We start from the raw sequence: 15,001 nt of genomic DNA, 5'->3' as shown, positions 1-15,001 counted from the left end.
GAGCAGTGTGATGACGTTGAGGGTCTTTCCCAGCGAGCTCGCTTAGGGTGGCTGGGGCTATCATCTGAGTCATAATACTCAGCCTGGGAAGCCGGGGACCCCCTTGCAGTCTGGATTAATTCCAACTGAGGGGGATTAGAGGACAGAGACCTCGCCGTGTCCATAGACTGAGCCCCAGTCATGGATTGCAAAGTTTCAAGGATTTTTGCCATAGTCACAGACATTCCATCAGCAAAAACTGCAAAGTCTGTCCCTGACACCGGGGCAGGACTTACAAGCGTCTCAGCCTGGGTCACTACCCCTCCGGACTCCGGCTGGCGAAGCAGCACCGGATCTGAGCATTGCACACAATGGGGGTCTTTGGAACCTGCTGGTAGAGCAGCCCCACATGCAGCACACGCAGTGTACACAGCCCTAGCCTTGGCAGCCTTGCGTTTTGTGGATGACATGTTGCTGCCTCCTCAGAGCGATCTGGGGTATCCAGCCAGGAAGCGACCTCACAGTGCAAGAAATAAATAAATATATATATCTGGTGACACAGTACACCAATACACACTGAGGCACTAGAGGGGCCAGCTGAAATGCCACTTACCGCCCGCTTAAGAGCGGGTGTGTGGTCGCCAAAAGCCCCCTAGTCCAGGTCTCCCAGAGCCTTGCGTCCTTCCTCCAGCCAGACTGCATGTAATGGCTGCCGGCGTCCTGGGAGAGGAGGGGGGGCGGGCCCTGGGCGTTCCTGGCTAAGAGCGGGAAGCCTGCTTCCCTCTGTGCCTAGTGAGAGGGCTGGAGCATGTAAATCAGGCTCCAGCCCTCGTCGCTGCTGCGAAACAGCGTCTCTCCCCTACCCTGATTGACAGGGTGGGGGCGGGAACGAAGCGGAGCTAGGCCGCAAAAGCCGGGGACTGGATTTATAAACGCCGCCGCCGTAAAAGCGCGGTCGGCGTGTCCCCGGCGCACTACAAGTCACAGCAGCGCCGCCGGTCCAGTGGGGGTCGGCGCTGCGTTCCCACAACACAAAAGTCCCCCAGTAAACTGCAGGAACACCAACTCAATCGTTACGGTCCCCGGCGCACTACAACACCCAGCCAGCCCGGAGTGTGTCTGTGCCTGCCGGGGACACAGAGTACCTGTATGATGCAGGGCCATGTCCCTGATTGTACTCCTGCTCCATATCCATCAGGTTCAACTGGGTCTGTGGATGGAGCCCGGCGTCAGAGCTTAGAGGCCGGCAGGATCCCACTTCCACAGAGCCCTACAAGGGGATGTGGAAGGAAAACAGCATGTGGGGCTCCAGCCCCTGTACCAGCAATAGGTACCTCAACCTTACAACACCATCCACGGGTGAGAAGGGAGCATGCTGGGGGCCCTATATGGGCCCTCTTTTCTTCCATCCGAAATAGTCAGCAGCTACTGCTGACTAAAATCTGTGGAGCTATGCGTGGATGTCTGACCTCCTTCGCACAAAGCTTGAAAACTGGAGAACCCGTGATACCACGGGGGGGTATAGCCAGAAGGGGAGGGGCCTTGCACTTTTTAGTGTAGTGCTTTGTGTGGCCTCCGGAGGGCAGTAGCTATACCCCAATCGTCTGGGTCTCCCAATAGAGCGCTGAAGAAATTGATTTTTCTTAAGAAAAATCTGCACCCTTTGAAAGAATTCCGCACCCGCGGCAAAAAAAAACGCAGCAAATCGCACCCGAAATCTGTATGCTGTTTTACCGCGGTATGTCTCTGCATTATTTTGATAGCACAGGGAGATACTCACCTGTCCCTGCTCCTGCTGTCCGTGGTGCTGAAGTCTCCCGCAATGCTGTCTCCGGCGCTTGGCTACTTACGGGTCGGCTGTGCAGTGCATAACTGCATATGCATGAGCCGGCCTGGAAGCAGGAGACCAGCGGCCGGAGGCAGATCAGCGGTGACTTCAGTCAGCTGATGTGCAGTGACAGCAGGAGTCCTCCACCTGTCACCGCAAAGCAGGAGTAAAGTCACCACTGATCCCAGCGGCTCACTTCACTTGCGGTCTGACCCTCACAGTGAGCAGTCATGGTCTATGGCGCTTGCTGTGAGTGTCAGGTGTAGCAGAGCTGGAAGCGTCGTGGGACCTAGTGTGGATTACATTGGACCTGGAGGATTGTTATTGGTGGGGTTAATAAAGTGGTGAAAGGGGGCTTTTTTGTCTTTTATTTCAAATAAAGGATTTTTGGGGTGTTTTGTGTTTATTTACTTTCACTTACACAGTTTAGTGATGAGGGGGTGTCTCAGACACATGCCATCAACTAAACTAGGACTTAGTGGCAGCTATGGGCTGCCATTATCTCCTTATTACTCCGATTGCCACCGCATCAGGGCAACGGGAAGAGCCGAGAAAAGTCCAGGATTATCACATCTAATGGATGCGGCAATTTGGGGCGGCTGCTGGCTGATATTTTTAGGCTGGGAGACTCCCCATCCTGAGAATACCAGCCCCCAGCTGAGACTTTATCCTGCCTGGTTATCAAAATTGGGGGAGCACACGCCGTTTTTTAAAATTTTATTTTACTGTTCGCTATAGACCCGCCCACCGGCATCTGTGATTGGTTGCACTCAGACCCGCCCCCACGCTGAGTGACCGCTCTCTGACTGCAACCAATCACAGCCACCTGTGAGCAGGGAAAGCATGAATATGTTATGAGCCTGATCAGCGGCCGGCTCTGGAAGATGAAAGAGCTGTCGCGAGAGCAGTGTGACAGCTGATTGATGATCGGTGAGTATGACGTGGTTGCTCCTACCCCTTTGCGCCAGATTGTGTTCCCCATAAACCTTATATGGGGAGCAGCATCTGGTCAGATACCGGAGATCAATCCTGAGTCAGCGGGTCATTGATCTGCCAGCCCTCCAAAATGCAGGGACCTGCGGACAAGAAGTGACATGCTACTTTTCAGCTGCGGAAAATCCTCAGCAAAACCTATAGGGGGGAAAAAACACGCAGTGAGCGCACACCATTTTTTTACCATAGGTTTTGCTGGGGAAGGACTGTAGAAAGGTTATGAACATTTTCTGCAGCAATTCAAGCGGCAAAAGCCACAGCAAGTGCACAGAAAATCAGTTTTCTGGTGTAAACTAGTTGCAAAATTTGCAGTATTTTCCTGGCCAAGCCCAAAACTTGGTATTGAAAGAAAAATGCATGACCCCTGGGATACCAAACGGATTTCACTTGTCCTATGCTCCTGTATGAAAATGGGAGTATCTAGTTTCAAGTAGTAGCCAACGATGCACTATTTTGCTCTGTAAATTGGATCAGGTTGGTGCATGCTGCAGCCTAAGGCCCGTTTCACACGTCAGTGAAAAACAGTGACGTTTTTCACTGGCGTGTAAAACACGCACATGTCTCTGCGTGTGCCGAAAATCACGGCACACGTGGGTTGTCTAAGTGCAATCCGGGCTCCGTTCTCCGTGGCCCGTGATTGCACTTAGAGATTCACTCACCTGCGCCCGCTCCCGCTGTCCGTGGTGCTGAATCCTCCCGCGGTGCAGCATCCGGCCAGCGGTGACCCCCGTAGCAGCTGCTTCCGGGTCGGCTGTGTCGCGCATAATGAATATGCGCGACAGTAATCAGCCGGCACAGAAGGAGCAAGGAGAACGGGCTGCAGAGGACATCGCTGGACGCCGGGTGAGTTAAAATGTTTTTATTTTAAAAGTAAGTTTTTTTCTGGCACGTGTTTCACGGACCACACCACTGCGTGGTCCGTGGAACATCAGTGATGCCAGAAAAAAATGGACATGTCTCCGTGTAGCAATCACACACACGCGGGTACGCCGCACGGAGACACGTGCAGTGAAAAATCACTGACGTGTGAGCAGACCCATTCATTATAATGTGTCTGCGTATGTCAGTGATTCTGGTACATTTTAAAAAAAAAGCACAAACGTCCCAGAATCACTGACGTGTGAAAGGGGCCTAAGGCTGCTTTCACACTACGTTTTTTTAGCATGCGTCATGAACGTTTTTTTTGCTGCAAAAGCAGATCCTGTTTTTGCAGAGAAAAATGCATGTGTTACTTTACAGGATCCTGCCACTTGAAGTTTATGGGCGGGCATTGGAGTCATGTGATTGGGAGTGAGGGGAACTGAACGTGATAGAAGCCGGCTCCCAGTCTGACAGCTGCGGAGGCTCGTAACCAAGGTAAACATCGGGTAACTTGCTTGGATACCAGATATTTACCTTGGTTACGAGCGTCTGCAGCTGCTAGGAAGCGGGCTGCCTGCACACGTAACCAAGGTAAACATCAGATATCCAAGCAAGTTACCCGATGTTTACCTTGGTTACGAGACTCCACAGTTCTCAGGTGGGAGAGAGCGAAGGGGAGAGAGGGAGGGGGAGAGAGACTGATCGCACCAGGCTGGTTTCTGGGCATGCTCAGTAGAGCAAGCAGGATCCTGTCTATCAGCACGCCAGCGTTCACATGCGTTTGCGTGCAGTATAGTCAGGATTCAGCAATTTGCAGTATTTGGACGCAGCTCAAAAACGCTACAAGCAGAGTTTTTGAAAAAAGTTAAAAAACTGCAACTCGCTGGATCCTCACTATAACGCACGCAAACGCATGTTGACGCATGTTGACGCAAGTCCATTGCAAATGCATTGAAATGAAAACGCATTTGCACTGGATCAGTTTTTGCGTTAAAAAAAATGTTCAGGACGCATGTTAAAAAAACGTAGTGTAAAAGCCGCCTTAGGCTGCTTTCACCCCTACGGTTTTTGCAGTGCGGCTCCAAAACCTATGCAACGGATGCGGAAAAAAACCCCGGATCCGTTGCATAAGTTTTTTTCAATGCGTCCTGTCCGTTTTTTTGATGGATGCGGCTTGATACTGAGCATGCGCAGTGCAAAAAACCGCATCCGGCGGCTGGATGCGTTTTTTGCCGCATCCGGCGTCCATAGGCTTGCATTATAAATTGCGCCGGATCCGGCGCGATGCCTTTTTTTCCCACCGCACCAAAATACGTGCCAGGCAACGTTCTATCAGGCCGCTGCATGGGCTAAATATGCCGCATCTGGCAAAAACCGGACGCAACGCAAGGCCATGCGGCACAATATGGCGCTAATGCAAGTCTATGCGGTCAACTGGCGGTGGCGTTTTTTTTTGCAGAGTGCCGTATTGTGCCGCTCAGCAAAAACCGGATGTGTGAAAGCAGCCTTATCCCATGTGTACAATACCCATCTGCACGAGTGCATAGGCCGAGATGCCGGCGTCTGAACGTAGTCAACTGATGATGCATGAAGTGTCAGAATTTATAAATTCATCCCCAAAATTTGTCTAATCCGCCTATGTAAAATCATAAAAATGTTGCCGCTGGTTGTGCTCGCATGCGCCGGGTCATAAAACCTCGCGTCAAATGCAATTAATTCTTAATCTTGCGGTTAACTGTTTATTATCCCTTCCATCCCTTTTCCGCTTGACGAGGCGACACGTTTGCTCAGATTTCCTCGCGGAGGACGTGTGGATCATCAGCGGCAGATGAATCATCGCACCAGGAGCTTTTATGAGGTTTGTGGTTTATGTGGGACGTCGTCTGAAGCTGAACACGAGAGTGAAAACTCCTGCTCTTCTTCTCTTTATACTTTTTTCTATTATTTTTATTCCTCTTCGGGCCTTGGCAGAAAAGAAATCCAAACTGAATTCATCTAATACGGACAGCGATTTGGACCAGTCACGAATTTTTTTTCAATTTTGGCGTAAACATTTTTTTGCAATTGGGTTCTATAGAAAAATTGTTGACATTTGGCTCCTGAAGCCGTGACGTGTCCCTGTCCCTCACCGGCCGCAGGGGGGAGGTGATTGAGCTTTGCATTAATATGGAGGTCCAGGACTTCTCAAAGCAGATTTATCACCACAATAAACGTTCACATCAGTTTTTATTTACCGTATTTTTCAGACCATAAGACGCACTTTTTTTCCCCCAAATGTTGGGGGAAAGTTGGGGGTGCGTCTTATGGTCTGACTATAGGGCTGCGGCCGGGAATGAGGGTGCTGCAGGTCATCGGGGGCACGAGCAGGCAGCAGCAGCGCCTGCCGTGACCACGTGGGCCCGCTCATTACATATGCACGCCCATCCTCCCGCCCATCTCTCAGCGCTGAAGCCGGCACTGACAGGTGGGCGGGAGGACGAGCGGGGACGCGCGCATAGTAAAGAGCCGGCCGCATGATCACCCCTGGCAATTACAGCCTGGAGTGATCATGTGCGGCTGTATTCACTACCCCCCGCGCGTCATTACCAGCGCGGGGTGCAGTGAATCAGTACACTCACCCGTCCCCATGTGTGGAGCCGCCCCCCTGCTGCACGCGATGTCTTCCTGTCTGAGCTGGTCAGCTGATCTGTGCCGGTCAGGTCAGCTGATCTGTGCCGGTCAGGTCAGCTGATCTGTGCCGGTCAGGTCAGCTGATCTGTGCCGGTCAGGTCAGCTGATCTGTGCCGGTCAGGTCAGCTGATCTGTGCCGGTCAGGTCAGCTGATCTGTGCCGGTCAGGTCAGCTGATCTGTGCCGGTCAGGTCAGCTGATCTGTGCCGGTCAGGTCAGCTGATCTGTGCCGGTCAGGTCAGCTGATCTGTGCCGGTCAGGTCAGCTGATCTGTGCCGGTCAGGTCAGCTGATCTGTGCCGGTCAGGTCAGCTGATCTGTGCCGGTCAGGTCAGCTGATCTGTGCCGGTCAGGTCAGCTGATCGGCACAGACAGGAAGACATCGCGTGCTGCAGGGGAACGGCTCCACACACACAGATCAGCGTGCCAGAGAGGAAGATATGATCGGTGCTGCAGGGAGTGAGGAAAAGGTGAGTATAAACGTTTATTTTTTTTCTCTGTGCTATAGGATACAGGCCATATACCAGGATGGTACATGAGCACGATGGGGGCATATAGCAGGATGGGAGTATGTGAACAGGCTGGATGGGGGGGGGGGGTTATGTGAACAGGCTGGATGGGGGGGGGGGGTTATGTGAACAGGCTGGATGGGGGGGGGGGGTTATGTGAACAGGCTGGATGGGGGGGGGGGGTTATGTGAACAGGCTGGATGGGGGGGGGTTATGTGAACAGGCTGGATGGGGGGGGGGGGTATGTGAACAGGCTGGATGGGGGGGGTGGGTATGTGAACAGGCTGGATGGGGGGGGGGGGGTATGTGAACAGGCTGGATGGGGGGGGTGGGTATGTGAACAGGCTGGATGGGGGGGGTATGTGAACAGGCTGGATGGGGGGGGGGTATGTGAACAGGCTGGATGGGGGGGGGGGTATGTGAACAGGCTGGATGGGGGGGGGTATGTGAACAGGCTGGATGGGGGGGGGGGTATGTGAACAGGCTGGATGGGGGGGGGGGGTATGTGAACAGGCTGGATGGGGGGGGTGGGTATGTGAACAGGCTGGATGGGGGGGGTATGTGAACAGGCTGGATGGGGGGGGGGTATGTGAACAGGCTTGATGGGGGGGGGGGTATGTGAACAGGCTGGATGGGGGGGGGGGTATGTGAACAGGCTGGATGGGGGGGGGGTATGTGAACAGGCTGGATGGGGGGGGGGGGGGTATGTGAACAGGCTGGATGGGGGGGGGGGTATGTGAACAGGCTGGATGGGGGGGGGGGTATGTGAACAGGCTGGATGGGGGGGGGGTATGTGAACAGGCTGGATGGGGGGGGGGGGGGTATGTGAACAGGCTGGATGGGGGGGGGGGTATGTGAACAGGCTGGATGGGGGGGGGTATGTGAACAGGCTGGATGGGGGGGGGGTATGTGAACAGGCTGGATGGGGGGGGGGGGTATGTGAACAGGCTGGATGGGGGGGGGGGGTATGTGAACAGGCTGGATGGGGGGGGGGGGGGGTATGTGAACAGGCTGGATGGGGGGGGGGGGTATGTGAACAGGCTGGATGGGGGGGGGGGGGTATGTGAACAGGCTGGATGGGGGGGGGGGTATGTGAACAGGCTGGATGGGGGGGGGGGGATGTGAACAGGCTGGATGGGGGGGGGGATGTGAACAGGCTGGATGGGGGGGGGGTGTGTGTATGTGAACAGCCTGGATGGGGGAGGGGGGGGGGAAGTAGGTTAACAGCCTCGATGGGGGAGGGGGGGGGGGGTAGGTTAACAGCCTCGATGGGGGGTGGGGGGGGGGGGGGTATGTGAACAGCCTGGATGGGGGGGTGGGGTATGTGAACAGCGTGGATGGGGGAGGATGGGTATGTGAACAGCCTGGATGGGGGGGGGGTGTATGTGAACAGCCTGGATGGGGGGGGGGTGTATGTGAACAGGCTGGATGGGGGGGGGGTGTATGTGAACAGCCTGGATGGGGGGGGGGGTGTATGTGAACAGGCTGGATGGGGGGGGGGGTATGTGAACAGGCTGGATGGGGGGGGGGGTGTATGTGAACAGGCAGGATGGGTGGGGGGGGGGGTTTGTGAACAGGCTGGATGGGGGGGGGGGGGTATGTGAACAGGCTGGATGGGGGGGGGGGGGTATGTGAACAGCCTGGATGGGGGGGGGTATGTGAACAGCCTGGATGGGGGGGGGGGTATGTGAACAGCCTGGATGGGGGGTGAACAGGCTCGATGGGGGGGGGGTGGTATGTGAACAGCCTGGATGGGGGGGGTGTATGTGAACAGGCTGGATGGGGGGGGGGATGTGAACAGGCTGGATGGGGGGGGTATGTGAACAGGCTGGATGGGGGGGGTATGTGAACAGGCTGGATGGGGGGGGGGGTGTGTGTATGTGAACAGCCTGGATGGGGGGGGGGGGGGGGTAGGTTAACAGCCTCGATGGGGGGTGGGGGGGGGGGGTATGTGAACAGCCTGGATGGGGGGGGGGGGTATGTGAACAGCCTGGATGGGGAGGATGGGCATGTGAACAGCCTGGATGGGGGGGGGGGGGGGGGGTGTATGTGAACAGCCTGGATGGGGGGGGGGGGGGTGTATGTGAACAGGCTGGATGGGGGGGGGGGGGGTATGTGAACAGGCTGGATGGGGGTGGGGGGGGGGGGTATGTGAACAGGCTGGATGGGGGGGGGGGGTGTATGTGAACAGGCTGGAGGGGGGGGGGGGGTATGTGAACAGCCTGGATGGGGGGGGGGTATGTGAACAGCCTGGATGGGGGGGGGGGGTATGTGAACAGCCTGGATGGGGGGTGAACAGGCTCGATGGGGGGGGGGGGGGTGGTATGTGAACAGCCTGGATGGGGGGGGGTGTATGTGAACAGGCTGGATGGGGGGGGGGGGGTATGTGAACAGGCTGGATGGGGGGGGGGGGGGTATGTGAACAGCCTGGATGGGGGGGGGGGTATGTGAACAGCCTGGATGGGGGGGTATGTGAACAGCCTGGATGGGGGGGGTGAACAGGCTGGATGGGGGGGGGGGTGGTATGTGAACAGGCTGGATGGGGGGGGGGGGTGTATGTGAACAGCCTGGATGGGGGGGGGGGGGGTGTATGTGAACAGCCTGGATGGGGGGGGGTGTATGTGAACAGCCTGGATGGGGGGGGGGGGTGTATGTGAACAGGCTGGATGGGGGGGGGGGGGTATGTGAACAGCCTGGATGGGGGGGGGGGGGTGTGTATGTGAACAGGCTGGATGGGGGGGGGTATGTGAACAGCCTGGATGGGGGGGGGGTGGTATGTGAACAGCCTGGATGGGGGGGGGGTGTATGTGAACAGCCTGGATAAGGGGGGGGTATGTGAACAGCCTGGATAAGGGGGGGGGTGTATGTGAACAGCCTGGATGGGGGGGGGGGGGGGGTGGGTGTATGTGAACAGCCTGGATGGGGGGGGGGGGGGTGTATGTGAACAGCCTGGATGGGGGGGGTATGTGAACAGCCTGGATGGGGGGGGGTATGTGAACAGCCTGGATGGGGAGGGTGGGTATGTGAACAGCCTGGATGGGGGGGGGGGTGTATGTGAACAGCCTGGATGGGGGGGGGGGGGTGTATGTGAACAGCCTGGATGGGGGGGGGGGTGTATGTGAACAGCCTGGATGGGGGGGGGGGGTGTATGTGAACAGCCTGGATGGGGGGGGGGGGTGTATGTGAACAGCCTGGATGGGGGGGGGGGGGTATGTGAACAGCCTGGATGGGGGGGGGGGGGTGTATGTGAACAGCCTGGATGGGGGGGGGGGGGGGGTGTATGTGAACAGCTGGATGGGGGGGGGGGGGTATGTGAACAGCCTGGATGGGGGGGGGGGGATGTGAACAGCCTGAATGGGGGGGGGATGTGAACAGCCTGGATGGGGGGGGGGGGGTATGTGAACAGCCTGGATGGGGGGGGTGGTATGTGAACAGCCTGGATGGGGGGGGGGGGGGGGTGTATGTGAACAGCCTGGATGGGGGGGGGTGGTATGTGAACAGCCTGGATTGGGGGGGGGGGGGTGGTATGTGAACAGCCTGGATGGGGGGGGGGGGTGGTATGTGAACAGCCTGGATGGGGGGGGGGGTGTATGTGAACAGCCTGGATGGGGGGGGGGGGTGTGTATGTGAACAGCCTGGATGGGGGGGGGGGTGGTATGTGAACAGCCTGGATGGGGGGGGGGGGGGTATGTGAACAGCCTGGATGGGGGGGGGGGGTGGTATGTGAACAGCCTGGATGGGGGGGGGGGGTGTATGTGAACAGCCTGGATGGGGGGGGGTGTATGTGAACAGCCTGGATGGGGGGGGGGGGGGGTGTATGTGAACAGCCTGGATGGGGGGGGGGGGTGTATGTGAACAGGCTGGATGGGGGGGGGGGGTGGATGTGAACAGGCTGGATGGGGGGGGGTATGTGAACAGCCTGGATGGGGGGGGGGGGTGGTATGTGAACAGCCTGGATGGGGGGGGGGTGGTATGTGAACAGCCTGGATGGGGGGGGGGGGGGTGTATGTGAACAGGCTAGATGGGGGGGGGGGTATGTGAACAGGCTGGATGGGGGGGGGGTATGTGAACAGGCTGGATGGGGGGGGGGGGGGGTATGTGAACAGCCTGGATGGGGGGGGGGGGGTATGTGAACAGGCTGGATGGGGGGGGGGGGGTATGTGAACAGGCTGGATGGGGGGGGGGGGGGGGTATGTGAACAGGCTGGATGGGGGGGGGGGGGGGGGGTATGTGAACAGGCTGGATGGGGGGGGGGGTATGTGAACAGCCTGGATGGGGGGTGAACAGGCTGGATGGGGTGTATGTGAACAGCCTGGATGGGGGGGGGGGGGGTGTATGTGAACAGCCTGGATGGGGGGGGGTATGTGAACAGGCTGGATGGGGGGGGGGGTGTATGTGAACAGGCTGGATGGGGGGGGGGGTGTATGTGAACAGGCTGGATGGGGGGGGGGGTATGTGAACAGCCTGGATGGGGGGTGAACAGGCTGGATGGGGGGGGGGGGGGGTGTGAACAGCCTGGATGGGGGGGGGGGGGGTGTATGTGAACAGCCTGGATGGGGGGGGGTGTGTATGTGAACAGCCTGGATGGGGGGGGGTGTGTGTGTATGTGAACAGCCTGGATGGGGGGGGGGGGGGTGTATGTGAACAGGCTGGATGGGGGGGGGGGTATGTGAACAGCCTGGATGGGGGGTGAACAGGCTGGATGGGGGGTATGTGAACAGCCTGGATGGGGGGGGGTGTGTATGTGAACAGCCTGGATGGGGGGGGGGGGTGTATGTGAACAGCCTGGATGGGGGGGGGGGGGGTGTGTGTATGTGAACAGCCTGGATGGGGGGGGGGGTGTGTGTGTATGTGAACAGCCTGGATGGGGGGGGGGGGGGGGGGGTGTATGTGAACAGGCTGGATGGGGGGGGGGGGGTATGTGAACAGCCTGGATGGGGGGTGAACAGGCTGGATGGGGGGTGAACAGGCTGGATGGGGGGTATGTGAACAGCCTGGATGGGGGGGGGGTGTGTATGTGAACAGCCTGGATGGGGGGGGGTGTGTATGTGAACAGCCTGGATGGGGGGGGGGGTGTGTGTGTATGTGAACAGCCTGGATGGGGGGGGGGTATGTGAACAGCCTGGATGGGGGGTGAACAGGCTGGATGGGGGGGTATGTGAACAGCCTGGATGGGGGGGGGGTGTGTATGTGAACAGCCTGGATGGGGGGGGGGGTGTATGTGAACAGCCTGGATGGGGGAGGGGGTGTGTATGTGAACAGCCTGGATGGGGGGGGGTATGTATGTGAACAGCCTGGATGGGGGGGGGGGGTGTATGTGAACAGCCTGGATGGGGGGGGGGGTATGTGAACAGCCTGGATGGGGGGGGGGGTATGTGAACAGCCTGGATGGGGGGGGGGTGGTATGTGAACAGCCTGGATGGGGGGGGGTGGTATGTGAACAGCCTGGATGGGGGGGGGGTGGTATGTGAACAGCCTGGATGGGGGGGGGGGGGTATGTGAACAGCCTGGATGGGGGGGGTATGTGAACAGCCTGGATGGGGGGTGAACAGGCTGGATGGGGGGGGGGGGTGGTATGTGAACAGGCTGGATGGGGGGGGGGTGTGTATGTGAACAGCCTGGATGGGGGGGGGGTATGTGAACAGCCTGGATGGGGGGGGGGGGTATGTGAACAGCCTGGATGGGGGGGGGGGGTGTATGTGAACAGCCTGGAGGGGGGGGGGGGGTGTATGTGAACAGGCTGGATGGGGGGGGGGGGGGTATGTGAACAGGCTGGATGGGGGGGGGGTGGTATGTGAACAGCCTGGATGGGGGGGGGGGGTGTATGTGAACAGCCTGGGATGGGGGGGGGGGGGTGTAGTGAACAGCCTGGATGGGGGGGGGGGGGGGTGTATGTGAACAGCCTGGGATGGGGGGGGGGATATGTGAACAGCCTGGATGGGGGGGGGTGGGTATGTGAACAGCCTGGATGGGGGGTGTGTGTATGTGAACAGCCTGGAGTGGGGGGGGTGTGTATGTGAACAGCCTGGATGGGGGGGTGTGGGGGTGTATGTGAACAGCCTGGGATGGGGGGGGGGGTGTATGTGAACAGCCTGGATGGGGGGGGGGGGGGTGTATGTGAACAGCCTGGATGGGGGGGGGGGGTATGTGAACAGGCTGGATGGGGGGGGGGGGGTATGTGAACAGCCTGGATGGGGGGGGGGGGTGTGTATGTGAACAGGCTGGATGGGGGGGGGGTATGTGAACAGGCTGGATGGGGGGGGGGTGGTATGTGAACAGACTGGATGGGGGGGGGTGTATGTGAACAGCCTGGATGGGGGGGGGGGGTATGTGAACAGCCTGGATGGGGGGGGGGGTGTATGTGAACAGCCTGGATGGGGGGGGGGGGTGTATGTGAACAGCCTGGATGGGGGGGGTATGTGAACAGCCTGGATGGGGGGGTGGGGGGGGGTATGTGAACAGCCTGGATGGGGGAGGGGTGGGTATGTGAACAGCCTGGATGGGGGGGGGGGTGTATGTGAACAGCCTGGATGGGGGGGGGGTGTATGTGAACAGCCTGGATGGGGGGGGGGGGTGTATGTGAACAGCCTGGATGGGGGGGGGGGTGTATGTGAACAGCCTGGATGGGGGGGGGGGGGTGTATGTGAACAGCCTGGATGGGGGGGGGGGGTGTGTATGTGAACAGCCTGGATGGGGGGGGGGGGTGTGTATGTGAACAGCCTGGATGGGGGGGGGGGGTATGTGAACAGGCTGGATGGGGGGGGGGGTGGTATGTGAACAGCCTGGATGGGGGGGGGGTGTATGTGAACAGCCTAGGATGGGGGGGGGGTGTGTATGTGAACAGCCTGGATGGGGGGGGGGGGTGTATGTGAACAGCCTGGATGGGGGGGGGGGTGTATGTGAACAGCCTGGATGGGGGGGGGGGGTGTATGTGAACAGCCTGGATGGGGGGGGGGGGGTGTATGTGAACAGCCTGGATGGGGGGGGTGTATGTGAACAGCCTGGATGGGGGGGGGGTATGTGAACAGCCTGGATGGGGAGGGTGGTGTATGTGAACAGCCTGGATGGGGGGGGGGGGTGTATGTGAACAGCCTGATGGGGGGGTGTGAACAGCCTGGATGGGGGGGGGGGTGGTATGTGAACAGCCTGGATGGGGGGGGGGGGTGTATGTGAACAGCCTGGATGGGGGGGGGGGGGGTGTATGTGAACAGCCTGGATGGGGGGGGGGTGTATGTGAACAGCCTGGATGGGGGGGGGGGGTGGGGGGGTATGTGAACAGCCTGGATGGGGGGGGGGTGTATGTGAACAGCCTGGATGGGGGGGGGTGTATGTGAACAGCCTGGATGGGGGGGGGGGGTGTATGTGAACAGCCTGGATGGGGGGGGGGGGGTGTATGTGAACAGCCTGGATGGGGGGGGGGGGGGTGGTATGTGAACAGCCTGGATGGGGGGGGGGGGTGTATGTGAACAGCCTGGATGGGGGGGGGGTGTATGTGAACAGCCTGGATGGGGGGGGGGGTGTATGTGAACAGCCTGGATGGGGGGGGGGGGTATGTGAACAGCCTGGATGGGGGGGGGGGTGGTATGTGAACAGCCTGGATGGGGGGGGGGGGTGTGTATGTGAACAGCCTGGATGGGGGGGGGGGGGTGTGTATGTGAACAGCTGGATGGGGGGGGGGGTGTATGTGAACAGCCTGGATGGGGGGGTGGTATGTGAACAGCCTGGATGGGGGGGGGGTGGTATGTGAACAGCCTGGATGGGGGGGGGGTGTATGTGAACAGCCTGGATGGGGGGGGGGGGTGTATGTGAACAGCCTGGATGGGGGGGGGGGTGTATGTGAACAGCCTGGATGGGGGGGGGGGGTGTATGTGAACAGCCTGGATGGGGGGGGGGGGTGTATGTGAACAGGCTGGATGGGGGGGGGGGGTGGATGTGAACAGGCTGGATGGGGGGGGGGTATGTGAACAGCCTGGATGGGGGGGGGGGGTGGTATGTGAACAGCCTGGATGGGGGGGGGGGGTGGTGATGTGAACAGCCTGGATGGGGGGGGGGGGTGTATGTGAACAGGCTAGATGGGGGGGGGGGTATGTGAACAGCCTGGATGGGGGGGAGCGGGGGGGGGGTATGTGAACAGGCTGGATGGGGGGGGGGGGGGGTATGTGA

General features: G+C 59.2%; 1 protein-coding gene across 1 annotated transcript in view; it reads right to left on the bottom strand.

Annotated features, from left to right (window-relative positions):
* Window positions 1-5,448: 5,448 nt before the first annotated feature.
* PPP2R1B (protein phosphatase 2 scaffold subunit Abeta) overlaps window positions 5,449-15,001 on the bottom strand; it is a 27,161-nt gene continuing 17,608 nt past the window's right edge. Inside the window, exon 6 of the mRNA XM_075327348.1 lies at window positions 5,449-5,624. Within this exon, the coding sequence (XP_075183463.1) occupies window positions 5,449-5,624 (176 nt within the window). The remainder of the gene's footprint in view (window positions 5,625-15,001) is intronic.

This window comes from Anomaloglossus baeobatrachus, chromosome 11, assembly GCF_048569485.1.
Source record: "Anomaloglossus baeobatrachus isolate aAnoBae1 chromosome 11, aAnoBae1.hap1, whole genome shotgun sequence".
NCBI lineage: Eukaryota > Metazoa > Chordata > Amphibia > Anura > Aromobatidae > Anomaloglossus > Anomaloglossus baeobatrachus.
The sequence above is the reverse complement of the archived record's forward strand: the minus strand, read 5'-3'. Positions and strand labels throughout refer to the sequence as shown.